The sequence below is a fragment of the Stegostoma tigrinum genome, chromosome 35 (assembly GCF_030684315.1).
Source record: "Stegostoma tigrinum isolate sSteTig4 chromosome 35, sSteTig4.hap1, whole genome shotgun sequence".
NCBI classification, from domain to species: domain Eukaryota; kingdom Metazoa; phylum Chordata; class Chondrichthyes; order Orectolobiformes; family Stegostomatidae; genus Stegostoma; species Stegostoma tigrinum.
Genome location: NC_081388.1, coordinates 10,902,593 through 10,920,525, shown reverse-complemented (window position 1 = coordinate 10,920,525; position 17,933 = coordinate 10,902,593). Strand labels below are relative to the sequence as shown.

General features: G+C 44.1%; 1 protein-coding gene across 1 annotated transcript in view; it reads left to right on the top strand.

Annotated features, from left to right (window-relative positions):
• Positions 1 to 17,933, top strand: part of LOC125447397 (adhesion G protein-coupled receptor E3-like) — a 56,668-nt gene that overhangs the window by 17,201 nt on the left and 21,534 nt on the right. Inside the window, exons 6-10 of the mRNA XM_059640003.1 lie at positions 153 to 330; positions 4,652 to 4,768; positions 9,437 to 9,639; positions 10,460 to 10,630; positions 16,974 to 17,168. Of these exons, the coding sequence (XP_059495986.1) occupies positions 153 to 330; positions 4,652 to 4,768; positions 9,437 to 9,639; positions 10,460 to 10,630; positions 16,974 to 17,168 (864 nt within the window). The remainder of the gene's footprint in view (positions 1 to 152; positions 331 to 4,651; positions 4,769 to 9,436; positions 9,640 to 10,459; positions 10,631 to 16,973; positions 17,169 to 17,933) is intronic.

Here is a 17,933-nt window from a genome sequence, read left to right as displayed (position 1 = left end):
GGGTGTGGGAAAAGGAGGTATGAGAACGACAAATTTGAGAAGGAAAGAGGAGAAAGCGGTTCAGAGAGAAAAGGAATGAGAAAATATTAATATAAGAAGGGAAATAAAACAGACCCATTTGTTCACAAAGCCATTTCTTTTTCTATCCTTAGGCTGTCACAAACTTGACAAATGGTTTACTCAATAGGAATTCACGGCTACAGAACATGACGACCAGTCAGCGGTTAAATGTCGTAGCGACCATCTTGGATCTTTTGGAGAATACAGCAATGGCTATCGCTTTGACTTTGCCCAGAGGAGAAACAAACTCAATCTCAGAAGACTCTTTTGGTAAAATATTACTCAGTAGAAATGCTCCCTCTTCCGTGCCTACACTGGCCCTAAACCCCACATCTTCCAGTATTACGTTGATGACTGTATCAGCGCTGCCTTGTGCTCCCACGAGGAGCTCGAGCAGTTCATCCACTTCACCAACACCTTCCACTCCAACCTTACATTCACCTGGAACATCTCTAACATCTCTCTCTCCTTTCTGGGCCTCTCTGTGTCCTTCTCTGGCAACCACCTAGAAACCGATATCCATTTCAAGCCTACCGACTCCCATAGCTACCTAGAATACACCTCCTCCCATCCAACCTCTTGCAAAAATGGCATCCCCTATTCCCAATTCCTTCAACTCCGCTGCATCTGCAACCCAGGATGAGACATTCCACTCCTGTACATCTCAAAAAACAGTAACTTCCCCCACTCAGTGGTCGAAAACGACCTCGACCATTACTTCCGCATTTCCTGCAACTTGTCCCTCACACCCCTCCCTGCAATAACAACCGAAACAGAATCCCCCTCATCCTCACACACCACCCCACCAAGATCCAGATCCAATGCATCATCCCCTGACACTTCCGTCATCTGCAATCCGACCTCCCCCACCAAAGACATTTTTCCCTCCCCACCCTTATCTGCTTTCCAGATAGACCACCCTCTCCGTGACTCCCTTGCCCCTCCACACTTCCCTCCAGCCCCACCACACCTAGCACTTTCCCCTGCAACCACAGGAAGTGCTACACTTGCCCCTAGACCTCCTCCCTCATCTACATCCCAGGCCCCAAGAAGACATTCCACATCAAGCAGATGTTCACCTGCACATCTCCCAATGTGGTATATTGTATCCACTGTACCCGTTGTGGCCTCCTCTACATTGGGGAAACCAAGTGGAGGCTTGGGGACTGCTTTGCAGAACACCTACGCTCGGTTCGCAATAAACAACTGCACCTCCCAGACGCCAGCCATTTCAACTCCCCCTCCCAATCCTCAGATGACATGTCTATCCTGAGCCTTCTTCAGTGCCACAACAATGCTACCCAAAGGTTGCAGGAACAGCAACTCATATTCCGCTTGGGAACCCTGCAGCCCAATGGTATCAATGTGGACTTCACAAGCTTCAAAATCTCCCCTCCCCCTACCGCATCCCAAAACCAGCTCAGATTGTCCTCGCTTCCCTAACCAGTCCTTCCTCTCACCTATCCCATCCTCCCACCTCAAGCCCCACCTCCATCTCCCACCTACTAACGTCATCCCGCCCCCTTGACCTGTCCGTCCTCCCTGGAATGACCTATCACCTCCCTACCTCCCCACCTACACTCACCTTTACTGGCTCCATTCATGCCTCTTTGTCCTATCTGTCTCCTCTCCACCTATATTCTCCTCTATCCATCTTCTATCTGCCTCCCCCTCTCTCCCTATTTATTTCAGAACCCCCTTGCCCTCCCCCATTTCTGAAGAAGGGTCTAGGCCCGAAACATCAGCCTTCCTGCTCCTCTGATGCTGCTTGGCCTTCTGTGTTCATCCAGCCCCACACCTTGTAATCTCTTCTAGCCCTCTGGATGTTGAGTTGACACAGAGGGAGTTAATTATCTAAGGAAGGGTTGTTTATTTCTGATTTTATTGTCTGCAATGTCTGAACCAGTTGGCACTTTACTTAAAGAAATTTATCAATTAAAATGGTGACATCTGATTTAAAACTTCAAACAATATTTCCCAGAATTGTTTGAGAGAAATGCAGCATCGTTATTGTCAATAATAACAGTGTAGAGCTGGAGGAGCACCAGCATAAGAGGAGAAGGAAAGTTCAACGCATTATTCTCTGCCACTTCCGCCACCTGCAATCCGACCCCATAACCAAAGAGATATTTCCCTCCCCACCCCGTCTACCTTCCGCAGGGACCGTTGTCTCTGTGACTCCTTCGTCCATTCCACACTCCGCACTCGTCCCGCCACCCCCAGCACCTTTTCCTGCAACCGGAGGAAGTGCCACACCTGCCCCTACCCCTCCATTCAAGGCACCAAACAACCCGTTCACATCAGATACAGATTCACCTGCACATCCGTCAATGTAGTCTATTACATCCGCTGCTCCCGATGTGGCCTCTTCTACATCGGTGAGACCAAGCGGAGGCTCAGAGAACACTTTGTACAGCACCCTGTGCTCTGTTCATGACAAACAACAACACCTCCCAGTTACAAACCATTTTAACTCCCCTTCCCATTCCCTGGGTGACATGTCCAATCTGGGCCTCCTCCAGTATCACAATGACACCACCCGCAAACTGGAGGAACAGCACCTCATATTCCGCCTTGGGAGCCTACAACCCAATGGTCTCAATGTGGATTTTGCCAGTTTCAAAATTTCCCCATCCCCAGCCTCATACCCCTCTCTATTTATTTAAGAGCTCCCTTCTCCCTCCCCCATTTCTGAAGAAGGGTCCCGACCCGAAATGTTGACTTTCCTGCTTCTCTTTTTTTAAAATTTATTCATTCAAGGGATGAGGACTCACTGGTGACGCAGCATTTATTACCCAGACAGCAGTTAAAAGACTGTGGGTTCTGGAGTCACATGTAGACCAGACCAGGTAAGGATGGCAGTTTCCTTCCCTGAAGGGCTAGTGAACTTAGATGTGTTTTTCCAACAATCAACAATGGATTTGTGGTCATCATTAGACTCTTAATTCCAGATATTGATTGAATTCAAATTCCACCACCTGCCATGGCAGGATTCAAACCAGAGTCCCCAGACCATTATCTGGGTCTCTGGATTAACAGTCCAGCAATAATACCACTAAGCCATCGCCTCCCCAACCTCAGATGCTGCCTGGCCTGCTGTGTTCCTCCAGCTCCACACTGTGTTATCTCTGACTCCAGCATTGGCAGTTCCTATATCTCTTATTAGCAATGATGCTGTGTCATAGAGCTGAGGAAGTTCCTAGATCGTGTTTGGTTATCACATTTCCACAGCAACACTGCTAAGGAAATTGATACTAGTCTGGGTTCCTGTTTCTCTACACAAAGCCATTAACTATAGGAACAGAATTAGTCCATTTCTGCCATCTCCCTGTAACCTTTGATCACTTTCCTATTCAAGAACCTACCACTGTCTTAAAAGCACTCATTGACTTGGCCTCCGCAGCCACCTGTGGCACAGTTCCACAGTCATTACCCTCTGGCTGAAGAAATTCCTCCTCATCTCAGCTCTAAAACGTCACCCTTTTGCTCCAAAGCTGTGCCCTTTGGTCCTAGTCTCTCCTACTGTTGTAAATATTGTCTTCACATCCACTCTGCCCAGGCCTATCAGTATTCTGTGATAATGGGAACTGCAGATGCTGGAGAATTCAAGATAATAAAATGTGAGGCTGGATGAACGCAGCGAACTGTCCCTATCAGTATTCTGTCAGTTTCAGTGAGATCATCCCTCATCCTTTCACATTCAGAAGTATTGGTTGTTGGAATGTGAATGTGTGTATGTTGATTGAGAACAGGTTTCTACATCGTGTGCTGTGACTCAATGTTTGCACTGCCTCCTCTGGGCCTGTGTAGGTTCTTTTAATACCTCTGAATCTGAAGACTGGGTTTTTAAGCCTCACTCCAGAGGTTTGGAGCACAAGACCGAGGCTGGTGATCCTGCTGGAGTTTTCAGGGACCACTGCACTGCCAGAGGCACTATCTTTCACATTGGACATGAAGTCAAGATTCCCTGAACTAATTAAGAATCAGCTGCCAATTGCAGAATCACATTGAACAGCAAATGTTCCATTTCGGTTTTGCAAATGCAGACTAGTTGGGTAGGGCCTATATTTCACTTGTTGTAATCAACAGAATGACCATCCTGCTTGATTCAGTCAAATACTTGCTGAGACATTCTGCGCTGACACTGAAATTCATACATAACATTGTTCAGTTGTATGCCAGGGTGGAATGCCCTGAATATGTTATCAATTACAGAAAGGTAGTGAGTTGCACTTGGAACATGGCTTATTTACTCTCATGAACAGCAACAACATTCATGCTCAGGGACTCATTTCCTGCAAACAAAAGAATATGTTCAACAACAAACACAAACAGTGCTGGAGAAACTCAGGTTTGACAGTATTCTTGAAGTGAGAAAGAGTTTGAATCCGATATGAGTCTTCTTCAGAAACAATGAGATTGATGTCTCAGACAAGTGCAGAAAGGCAAGCCAGGGATGCTCTGTGTATTTAGGTAGGCTCAGAACGAATCATCGCGTAACATCAGAGACAAGTAAACCTGTGAGAGAGAAAGAGGCAAGACAGTTTCAAACAGCACTGCATTCTTCACAAAGTCTTATCTTTACTTTTAGCTGCAAAGATCCAGGTGACTGGTAATCAAAGTTTGCCGGACGACTTGGTAAGAATCGAAATCTGGAATAACACCATGGAGATAAACTGGAGAACAGTCATGGGAGCAAAGAACTCTGGTAAGCGTTTAGTTTCTTTTGCATCCAAATTTGCATTTCTGAACTCCCTGTATTTAGAATTGCTACCCCTCTCTTCCTTCTTTCCTTCCTCTCTCTCTGTCTCTCTCTCTCTCTCTGCTTCCATTAACCCCATTGATTCCTCCCTTCTTGTGCTGGCATTCTTGGCATGAAGGGGCTTGTTTTATGGAAGGAACATGAGGAGATAGTTTTATACTCATTGGAGTCCAGGATCTTTCTGAAATATATAGGATTCTGAGGGGCTTGACTGGACAGATGCTGAAAGGATGTTTACCCTTATGGGGAAATCTAGAATTAAAGGTAACATCACCACAGTCCTACCAAACCACAGGACCACTCTGTCATTAGGCAGAGGTGTCTGCTGGTGTTTTAATCAATATAGTGTGGAGGAGGAAGAGCACAGCAGGTCGGGCAGCATCAGAAGAGCAGGAAAGTCGACATTTCAGGTCAGGACCCTTCGTCAGGACTGGGGAGGGGGAAAGTAGCTTCGAAAAAATAATGAAAGGAGGAGTGGGGCTAGGAGAAAGTAGGTGGGATGGTGATAGGTGGATGCAGGTACGGAGTGATGGCGATTGGTCATTGGGATAGAAAGAGAAGATAGGTTGAAAAGAAGGGGACCAAGGAGGCGGGGGTGAGAGGGATGGTTGGATGTGGGATAGGCCAGGCCTGGTGAGATTTTGAAATTGGTGAATTCTTTGTTGAGGGCATCGGGCTTAAGGCTCCTGAGGCAGAATATGAGGTATTGTTCCTCCAGTTTGCCCATGGCATCATTGTGATACTAGAGGAGGCCCAGGATGGACGTGTCACCGAGGAAATGGGAGGGGAAGTTAAAATGTTTGACAATCAGTAGGTGTTGTTGATTATAGCATACAGAGCACATATGCTCCACAAATCGGTCACCGATGCTGCGCTTGGTCTCACCAATGTATAGCAGACCACATCAGGAGCAACGGATACAGTAGACCAGGTTGGAGGATGTGCAGATGTTGGATTTGGAAAGTTTGTCTGGGGCCTTTGATGGAGGTTCGAGGGGAGGCATGGGGCAGATGTAGCACTTCCTGTGGTTGCAGGAAAAGGTGCCTGGTGTTGTGGGGTTGGATCAAGGAGTCGCAGAGTGAGCAGTCCCTATGAAAGACAGATAGGGGTTGGGAGGGAAAGATCTCTTTGGTGGTGAGGTTGGATTGCAGGTGGTAGAAGTGGTGGAGGATGATGCACTGGATGCAGAGGCTGGTGGGGTGATATGTGAATTGCTATCTCCTGGTAGTGTTTTAAGTTGAGAGTCATCACACCTCAGGCAAGGGGAGAGGTTAAGAGGGAAACACCTTCATGAGAACCTCAGCTGGTCAAGGAATTGAACCCATGCTGTTGGCATTACTCTGCATCCAACCACCTGAGAGATGCGATGGCCTATTAGTCTCATTGTTGGACTGTTAGTCCAGAGACACAGGTAATGTTCTGGGACCTGGGTTCAGATCCCAACGTGACAGATGGTGGAATTTCCCTCCCATAAAAATCTGGAATTATGAGTCTGATAATGACCATCAATCCATTGTTGATTGTTGGGAAAAACCCATCTGCTTCATTAATGTCATTTAGGAAAGGAAACTGCCATCCTGGTCTGGCCTACATGTGCCTCCAGACCCACAGAAATGTGCAGTTGACTCTTAACTGCCCTCTAGGCTATTAGGTATGGATAACACATGTGGATTTGGACAGTGATGCCATCATTCCATTGAATGTAAGTGTGAGGTCATCCATTTTGGTAGGAATAACCGCCAAATGGACTTTGTTTTAAATGGTAAAAAATTATAACATGCTGCTGTGCAGAGGGACTTGGGTGTCCTTGTGCATGAATCGCTGAAGGTGGGATTGCAGGTGCAGCAGGTGATTAAAAAGGCAAATGGAATTTTGTCTGTCAATGCTCTCAAGGGGTGGAGTTTAAAAACAGGGAGGCTATGCTGCAGCTGTACAGGGTCCTGGTGAGGCCCACCTGGAGTACTGTGTGCAGTTTTGGTCTCCTTACTTGAGAAGGGATATACTAGCACTGGACGGGGTGCAGAGGAGATTCACTTGGTTGATTCCAGAGTTGAGAGGGTGGATGATGAGGAGAGACTGAGTAGACTGGAATTATACTCATTGGAATTCAGAAGAATGAGGGGAGATCTTATAGAAACATATAAGATTATGAAGGGAATAGATAAGGTGGAGGCAGGGAGGTTGTTTCCACAACAGGTGAAACTAGGACCAGAGGGCATTGCTTCAAAATAAAGGGAAGCAGATATAGGACTGAGGTCAGGAGGAACCTCTTCACCCAAAGGGTTGTGAATCTCTGGAATTCCCTGCCCAGTGAAGCGGTTGAAGCTACCTCACTGAATGTTTTTAAGGCAAGGCTAGACAAATTTTTGAACAGTAAAGGAATTAAGGGTTTTGGTGGGTAAATGGAGCTGAGACTCAAAAAAATCAGCCATGATCTTATTAAATGGCGGGGCAGGCTTGAGGGGCCAGATGGCCTACTCCTGCTCCTAGTTCTTATGTTCTTATGAATGCCTAAAAAAAGAGTGAACTCACCCTGTTAATCTGGAACTAGGCACCACAGGTCTCCAGTTGCAAGGGGAGATGAGGAGAAGTGTCTTCTCTCAAAGGCTTATTAGTTTTTAGATTTCCCTACCTCAATGTGGAGTGGAGATTTGGTCATCAAATCTATTTAAGGAGAGAGTTTTGATTGTCAGGAGTCATTGTTGGTGGGGGCTGGAGGGAACAGACAGGAAAATGGAGTTAAGGTCACAATCAGGTCAGCTGTGATTCTGCTGAATGGTATATTCCTGTTCCTAATTGTGCATCTTGCATCGAAATTGTTTCTCGGCCTTGGAAAGCAGGTGGCATGGTAATTCTTGAGTGAAGGCCAGTCACAGCCATTGCTGTGGCACTGTGGGTAGTCCATCTACTTGGGGGCATGCGAATACCGAAGGGAGGGAGATCAGCCAGAGGTCATAGTCCACATTGGGATCAATGGCAGACAAAGAGAAAAAAAGGAGTCCTGAAAATAGACTTTAGGGGATTAGGTAAGAAACCGAATAGCAGGACTTAAAGGTAGAGATTTTCCCAATGCCACACAGCTAGCCAGCTAGTATAAAAATCAAAAGATCAAGCAGATGAATGCATGGCTAGAGAGATGGTACGGGGAGCGGGCTTTAGATTCCTCAGGCATGGAGACTGTTTTTGGGAGGGGTCTGCTGATGCTTTTGGGCATGAATTTTAATTAGTTTGAAAAGGGGATGGAATCCTGACAAATAGTTCAGAGGGAAGAGAAGCAGGGACAAATGAAAAATTAAAACACTGGCGAGTGAGCCCGGAAGGTAAAGGAAACACACTACTGAGAAAAGGATAGATAAGAAAGAATTGAATTGAGCAAGGCTAAGTGGAATATATTTTGATGCAAGGAGACTGTGGAATAGACCGACATGATGAGGACATAGATATGCAGGTGGGAGTTTGACATCATGCTCTCGCTTTACAGAAAGATGCACAGAATTGGCAGCTCAATGTTTCTGGCTATAGGGTATTTCGGTGAGAGAGAAGGATAGATGAGGGGTGTTGTTCTAATATTTATGAAGGAATCAATTATATCAGTGAGGAGGGATTATATCTTGGAAGGATCATCAGACAAGGCCTTTGGATAGAAGTAAAAAGCACAAAAAATGTAAAGCACTGTTGGGAGTGTATTAAAGGCCCCTACACAGTCAGTGAAAGATAGAGGATTAAATATGTATCATTTGACTGTTACTCTTGTATCTCCAGAAGTGGAGCATCATCAGTCTGTGCCTCCCTCTGTGTGGAAGCTCTGCAATGTTCAGAGAGCGAGGTCCTATGTAAAGGCAGTTCCCAACTGGGGAGACACCAGTTTCACCCACTGTGAATGGCTTCTGTCTCTGAGTAATTTAATCTATATATTTGTGGCAAATGGGGAGTGCAGAAAACTAGAAGTCGCTTCCAAGTCGTGTTTGTAATATTCTACAACTTGTCAGTAAATAAGAAGTTCATCACGGCAGTGAAATTTTATCTTCTTAGTTTGTGAATACCACACCAATTGATATTTTGTTAATATAGATTATCTGCTCATTATCTCATTGCTCTTTGTTAAATGATCCGCACATATTGGCAAAGACATTTAACTGGCCGTAGAGAGTTTTCAGAAATCCTGAGATCAAGAAAGGTGCTATATAAGTCCATAAATATGCTTGTGAGCTCCTGTGATAACAAATTAGTACTGGTACAAACTTTCTGACCTCTTCCCATGCAGTACACACGGCTGTTTTCTCTTAGATTTAGTATTCTTGCAATTCTGTCCTGATGAGTACAATTCAGAATGCTTTGAACATTTCTCCCTTTTTAGCCATATTCAGCTCCTGTGCTGCTAAGCGAATCTTTTTTTTACCATGTTTAAAAATTGCTTTTCTATCATCATGGTCATTGGCCAATACCATTTATTTTGTCTGGTGCTCTTTATTAAGATTTGGAACCACTCCACAATGCATCATTGGAATGGATACAATAAGCTGTATAATAGATTTATACCTAAATCAACCACTATTAGCAAATTATTTCAGATGACTTGACACTGATCAAAGTCCAAATCATTTTGCTCCACAGACTTTGCTGCAGTTGCCTTCTTTGTATTCAGTGACATGGAATCTGTTTTGAACAGCGAGATCCGTAAAGATGGGGTCAAGCAATTGGAAGCAACTGAAGGAACAAGTTGGTTAAACTCCAAAGTGGTAACAGCCAGAATCAGTAACAAAGCAGCCAGTCGTGAACTGACAGAAATGGTCAATTTTACATTGAAACTCAACCAGGTTTGTAAGGGAGACTGAGGCTTTTCGTGCAAATGGAATTGTAGTGGTCCAAGATGAAGGATTGGACAGCATAGAGAGTTTTTTTACCCTGTATCTAAGCCCATGCTGCCCTGGAAGTGTTTGATGGATCAGTGTAGAGGGAGGTTTACTCTTTCTAACCCTGTACTGCCCCTCTCCTGGGCGAGTTTGATGGGGAAATTGTAAAGGAAGGCTTATAGGATCATAGAGCCATACAGCACGGAAACAGACATGTCAGTCCAAATTGTCCCTCATGTCTTTTGTAAATCTTTCTCTTCTCGCCTTAAAAGGTATGCCCCCTAGTCTTGAAATGCCCCACCCAGGGAAAAGACACCCACTATTCAACTTATCTCTACCCACATTATTTTACAAATTTGTGTAAGTTACTCTGTAACTAACCCCATGCTGTCCCTGTCATGGGAATGTTTGTTGGAACAGTTTAGTGAGAGCTTCACTTTCAGTTTAAAAGTATAGAGGGATTTTTTACTGTGCAGCTAACCCTGTGCTGTTCCTGCTCAGGGAGAGTTTGATGGGGACAGTGTAGAGAAAGCATTACTCTGTATCTAACCCTATTCTATATCTGTCCTCAGCATGTTTGATGGGGACAGCGTAGAGAGAGATTTTGCAAATGTTACTTCCATAAGGTATGAAATATGTTTATGCCTCTTAAGTTCCTGTAATGAAGAGGTTACTATGTTCTCATTTTCTGATTGTGAACTGCACCAGTACAGAAAACAGAGGTGGGAATAGTTAAATCTGTGGTAGGTGCAGGCTGTGTAACAAGGTTTGTTCCTTCATGCAGGATACCAAAGATCACGAGAAGGCTGAATGTGTTTATTTGAACATAACAGACGGGGGAAGTTTCTGGTCTCCTGAGGGCTGCTTCCTGATTGATTCCAATGGAAGCTCCGTAATGTGCCAATGTGACCATCTGACGAGCTTTGCTATTTTAATGTCTCCGATTGAGATTGAGGTAAAACATCATTCAAACTCCGGTCAAAGTGGGAAGTAAACACAGAGACAGTGGAAAGAGAAAAGTGTAACAGTCAGAAACCAGCGACTGAGAGAATTCAACAGTCAGAAGTCAGACACACAAGAATGAGATTAGATGAAACTGGAGAGTCAGAATAACAAGTGTGACAGACAGCAGGAAATTGACTCCATTAATGACTATGAGTGATCTAGAGAGTGAGCCCACAGACACCCGAAACACCACACAGTGAGGCAGACTGTGATTTCAGAGAGTGACCCAGACTTTGACCACAGTCAGGGTCAGACCATGACATCCTGGAGTGACTCTGGAGACTAACAGTGTAGTGATCTGCAGACTCCAGAAAGTCACACCATTAGTGACCAGAGATTGACACAGAAAATTATTCAGTGATTGGATGTGTTGAAAACCTAGGAGCTACCTCAGGGAGTGACCCCAGGTAATGATCCCATGGAGTGGCTCCAGACATTGACGTGAAAAAATGAACCATCAGCCGGAAGCAAAACAATGAAGCCAGTCAGAACGTAGCAAGAAGCAGACTGAAGCAGGAGATGGAGGGTTGTGAGAATATTGTCCCAGAATTACATAGTGTTACTGATACCAAGTATTAACCTGTCAGTGATCACAGTGCAGCCTCTCTGACACTTTCAAGAAACAGTCACTGCTACACCAGGGTCTGGGACCTCTGCTGCAGAATCTCAGCAAGATATAATTGTACACCATGTCACACCAAGTGAAACCGGAGTTTCAATTCAGTAATGTAGTGTGACATTCTCAGGGACAGAATAGCTGGAAGTACACAGAACATCAGCATTGCTAACCGCGTGCGGATAGATGGGTTGCTCCATGGAACTGGGCTGAATTGTGTTTCCTGTTTCTGAAATGAATAAAGGGAGAAGTGAAAGCTTTAAAATTATTAGGGGGATAGAAGCATAGAGTCAGACAGCACAGCAACAGATCCTTTGATCCAACTAGTCCATGCAATCCTTTAGGCTTTCCAAACCAAGCTGCATTTTGCCCATTATCTCTCTAAACCTTTCCTTTTCTTGCATATATCTTTAAAATGTTGTAACTGTTCCTGCATCTGCCACTTCCCCTGGAAGTTCATTCCATGTATGAACCTCAATGTGAAAAAGTTGCCTGAGCACATAAATCAGACCTGACACTCTAATCTCATTCCTGAGGGAATCTGGTTTCTCATTCCAGTGTGACACTGTCTAGAGTGCCATCGTTCAGTTGAGAAATTAAACCAGGGGCCTATTTGCTCTGTTTGGAGGATGATAAAGATCACATGAAATTATTTTTAAGGAAAATCATGGAATTGTCTCAACATCAATATTTATCCCAGAAGCAACATCCCTGATCATTACTACAATCAATGTTCATTAAAAGATGAAGAAAGTATGAAACAGGTAATGGTAGCATGGTAATGGCCCTCCCCCTGAGCTACGAGTCCTGGGTTTTAGTCTCACCGACTCCAGACGTGTGTAATAACACCTCTGAACAGTTTGATTAAAATGCTGTGGATGCAGGATATCTAAAATAAAAACAGAAAGTGCTGGAGAAATTCAGCAGGTCTGGAGAGAGAAACAGAGTTAATGTTTTGAGTCCAGTACGACTCTTATTTTCAGAATAGGCTATCATTGTTTCACCTGAGTGAAATTTGCCAAAGGACCATGGATTCATTTAAGAGAGATGACTGGCAGTGCGTTTAACCTGGAGATGACAATGCCCAAGGCGAAGAGTGAGCTTAAGCAGGCAGGATCTTTATGGTGATCTCAGCTGTTCTGGCAAGTGAACCTGCGCACTCCAATCCTTGCCTCATGAATGAATAAAGTTTCTTGCATTTGGGGAAGGGGCCATTTGACTGTAAGATACTGAATGTAACTCAAGTAAAAGCAGAACACTGAGAATGATGGAAGCCAGAAACAAATACAAAATCTGGAGAAACCCTACAGGTCTGACAGAACCTAAGGACAGAGAAACAGTTAAAGTTTTGAATTTTGTATGATTTCTCTGTCAAATGGTAAATATGATACCTTTATTCAAAACAGGAGGGAGACAGAAAGCAGGAAACTAAAAGCAAGTTACTTTAACATGCATGAGAGGGAAGATATTAGAAGCTATTATAAAAGGTTCTAGAGCAAAACTCAGAAAAATTGAAGTAATCAGGCATTTGTGAAATGGAAATTGTACCTAAATTTATTGGAATTCTTTGAAGGAGTAACACACGTTGTGGGTAATGTGCCAGATGTGTTGTACCTAGATTTTTAGAAGGCATTTGATAAAGTGTAATTTCAAAGATTATTGTGGCACATGAAGTTTCATGGTGGAGGGGTTAATATGTTGGCATGGATAGAAGGCTAGCTAACAGGAGTCAACATAAAATGGGTTAGCAAGATACCATGTGTGGTGTACCACAGGGATCAGTGCTAGCACCTCAATTTTTAATAATTTGTGTTGATGACTTGCATGAAAAGATTGAAGATATGGGGTAGCTAAATTTGCTAATGTCACAAAAATAATAGAAATGTAAGTTACATCGAGGACATATAGGAGCTATGAACACATATAAATAGATTAAATGAGTGCATGATGATCTTGCAAATGGACTATTATGTGGGAAAATGTAAAATTGTCTATTCTGTCAGGAAGAATTATAAAGAAGCATATTATTGAAAAGGTGAGAGGTTTTGTTGCTCTGAGATGTAAATGAACTTGTGCATCTACAGCACATGAATCACAAAAGACTATAATGTAGTTTTAGTTAACGTTTGGGAAAACTAATAGAATGTTGTCATTTATTATGAGGGGAATTGAATATAAAGGTATAGAAGTTATGTTTCAGTTATACAATGCACCAATGAGACAATGCCTGGAGTATTGTGCGCAAGATTGGTCTCCTTATTTAAGATAGGAAGTGACCGTATATGAATCAATTCAGAGAAGGTTTACTAGGTGGAAAGTCACTGGACTCAAAACATTGACTTTGTATTTCAGTCCACAGATGCTGTCAGACCTGTTGAGTTTTTCCAGCATTTCCGTGTTTATTTGCTTCAGTACTCCAGCAGCTGCAATTCTTTGTTTTATTTCACCTGACTAATAGCTGGAATAGATAGATTGTCTCAGGAGGAGACTTTGGAAGGTTGAGGCTTGCATCTGCTGGAATTTAGAGAAGTAAGAGGTACCTCAGAACAATATTTCATCGAAACAGACCCTTCGGTCCAGCTAGCCCATGCCGAAAACTCTCCCAAAATAAACTAGTTCCACCTGCCTGCTCCTGGCCCATTTCCCTCCAAGCCTTTCCCATTCATGTGCTTATCCAAATGTCTCTCAAACATTGTAATTGCGCCCACATCCCACCACTTCCTCAGGAAGTTCATTCCACACACAATTCACCTTCTGTGTAAAAAAAATTGCCTCTAAAGTCTTTTTTAAATCTCCGCCCTCTCCCGTGAAAAATGTACCCCAAGACTTGAAATCCCCATCCTAGGGAAAAGACACCTGCCATTAATTCTAACTATACTTCTCATGAGTTTATAATCTTCTGTCAGTCACCTCTTAATCTCCTTGGCTGCAGCAAAAAAAAGTCCCAGCCTATCCAGCCTTTCTTTATAACTCAAGCCTTATATATCCAGCAACGTCCTGGGAAATTCTTTCTGAACCTTCTCCAGTTTAATAAGATCCTTCCAAGACCGGGTGACCGGAACAAGATGCAGTACTCCAAAAGAGGCCTCACCAATATCCGAAACAAACACAACATGACTTCCAAACTCATATATTCAAAGCACTGAGAAATGAATGCAACATGCCAAATGCCTTTCTAACCACCCTGTCTGTATGAGATGAAAACTTCAAAGACTTATGTACCTGCCCCCTCAGGTCCTTCTGTTCTACAACACTACCCAATGCCCTACCATGAATTTTATTAGCCTTACCCTTGCTTGTTGTACCAAAATGCAATACTTTGCACTTATCCTGCTCCCTGAAAACTGCCACCCAGATGGATAGAGTTGTTAAGAAAGTGTATGGTGTGTTAACTTTCATTAATAGAGGGATTGAGTTCAAGAGCCGTGAAGTTATGCTCCAGCTGTACACAAGCCTGGTTCAGCCACATCTGGAGTATTGTGTCCAGTTCTGGTCACCTCATTAGAGAAAAGGTGTGGAAACATTGGGAAAGGTGCAGAGGAGATTTACCAGGATGTTGCCTGGAATCGAGGGAAGGTCTTACGAGGAAGGGTTGAGAGAGAAGGGCTTTTCTCTTTAGAATGATGAAGGATGAGAGGTGACTTGATAGAGGTGTACAATGTGATCAGAGGCATAGACAGCCAGAGACTTTTTCCTAGGGTGGAGGTAGTTATTATGAGGGGGCATAGTTTTAAATTGAGTAGAGGTAGGTACAGGAGATACGTCAGAGGTAGGTTCTTTACTCAGTGAGTAGTCAGGGCATGGAATGAATTTCCAGAGAGGGTAGTGGAGTTGGCCTCATTAGGGGCATTTATGCGGCTATTAGATAGGCATATGGATGATAGTATAAGGTGGGGGTGGAGGTCAGATGGACCTTAGGATTAGGATAAACGTTCAGCACAACACCGTGGGCCAAAGGGTCTGGACTGTTCTCTGGTTTGTGTTCTATGAGCTCCATCTGCCATTTGTCAGCACTTTGACCCATTTGATCAAGATCCCTTTGTAAACTCAGAAAACCTTCTTCGCTGTGTACAATGGCACCAATTTTGGTGTTTGTCTGCAAACTTACTAACCATGCCTTCTATATACTCGTCCAATCATTTGTATAATTATTTTACATCCTGAGAGGTCTTGATAGGATGATGTAGAGACAACACCCCTTCATGTATATAGAATCAGGGGACACGCTTAGAAATGAAGGGTTGCCCATTTAAATCAGAGATGAAAGCAAAGTCATAAACAAGAATCCTTACATTACACAAAGATGCCATTTGGCCCATCAAGTCTGCGTCAGCCCTCCATAGATCTTCCCACCTATCCCATTACCCTACATTCATCATGGCTAATCCTCGGAGCTTGCACATGCCTGAACTTTATGGGGAAATTTAGCATGGCCAATCCACTTAACTTGCACATCATTGGGCTCTGAGACGAAACTGGTTCACCCAGCAGAAACCAACGCAGACACAGGGAGAACATGCAAACTGTGCACAGACAAGGCTAGAATCCAACCCCTGTTTTAGATAAAATAAAAGGTGAAAGGTCATCAGAGTGCAGAGTTCAGATTACAATCAGATCTTCCATGATTGTATTAAACAGCGAAAAATGGCCTACTCCTGTCCCTTACGCATGTGTTCATACATCAGTATATTTGGGGAATGGGGTCAGTTAGCTTGGACAGTTGCTTTGTTGCTGCCACTCTGCATCACAGTGTGGGTTCAGTTCCTGCACTGGCTGAGGCTACCATGAAAGACTCTCTTTCACACCCTCTCCCTTTACCTGAAGTGTGTTGACCCTCAAGGTTAAGACACCACCAGGTCTCTCTCTTTCTCCTTCTCTCTCTCTCTCTTTCTCTCTCCTTCTCCCTCTCTCTCTCTCTCTCTCTCTCTATCTCAGTCGCTCTAATGGGAGAGCAGCCCTATGCTCTGGGAGGACTATGATGGCTTAAGTACTTTATATTTGTGGTCATGTGGATAGATTCATCATCCAGAGGCCCAGGCTAATGTTCTGTTTTGTGGGTTTAAATCCCACTGAGGCATCTGGTGGAATTTGAACATAATTACTCAAATCTGGAATTGAAAATTAGTTTCAGTAAAGGTGGCTGTGAAACCAACATCGATTGTTGGAAAAAACATCTAGTTTACTGATGTCCTTTGGGGAAGGAAATCTGCAATTCTTATCCAGTCTGTGACTCCACACCCACAGTCAATTTGATTGACTCTTAACTGCCTCTCAAGGGCAATTATGGGCATGAAGCAGAGGGAGGGCAACAGAGGGTGGGCATTTTAGTGATGCCCACATCCCCTGAACAAAGCTGAGAAAGGCGGAAATTGAGGACAAACTTCTTTTTGTAGAGAATATTTAGAATATAGATATCACTAGCACGCAAAACGACTGAGGAGAATGGTGTTGATATACAGGAAAACCAGACAGACAAATGAGGGAGAAAGGAATGCAACGTTCTCATGATGACAGAATGAAATGTCAAGAGATAGGGGGTAGTGTTATATGGAGCATAAACATCAGCATGGGCCCAGTAGTCTGAATGACCTGTTTCTGAGCTGTATCCCCAAAGTAATTCTGTGGGAGCATCCAAACGGCTGTGCCCCAGCATGTAATTCCCTGTTTGTCATTGCAGCAGGAAGGCTGGTCCTTGCTGCTGATCAGCACAGCCGGGCTCACAATATCCCTGCTGTGCCTCGCCGCCTCCATCGTTGTGTTCACAAAGTGCCGCTCCATCCAAAAGGCCAACATCATCGTGTACAAGCACCTGAGCATCAACCTCTTCCTGGCACAGCTCATCTTCCTGACAGGAATCCATGTAACAAACAAGGTGAGAAAGCTGGCCCGTGAACCACCTCTCTCAGGTAGGCAACCGACCCCAGGCTCCTCATTCATGCCACAGGACCCTCACCCTCTGCTTTCTCCCCGAGCAGTCTACGATACCCCTGCATTATCTAGAAATTCACCAAAGATCCTCAGAATACTAATGCCCCGATTGAACAGAAAACTTTAACTTTATTTTGCTTTAGCCTCTAATGCAGGTTTTTGTATGCCAATTATTTCTCAAATGAACCGCTCTCAGTCTGGCCAAACTCATTCTTAACTCCTTTACTCTGGTGTTGACACTCGATCCTCTCTCTCTGTCATTTGATCATAGGATATCACCATCCCTAGTGGCCCTGGAGAAGATGCTGCAGTTAGTGTGGTATAGGAACACACACATACACATACACACACACACACACACACACACACACACACACACACACATATACACACACACACACACACACACACACACACGCTCACACACACACACACGCAGTCATACAAACACATACGCACACATGCACTCACACACACACACATACACACAGACACACACACTCTCACACACACCCACAAACACACACACACAGACATACACACACACACATACACACACATACACTCACACACGCACGCACTCACACACAGACACTTAGACACACACACAGGCATACACACACACAGGCATACGCACAGACACACACACGCATACACACACACGCACACAGACAGACATACACATACTCACACGCAAGCACACACACAC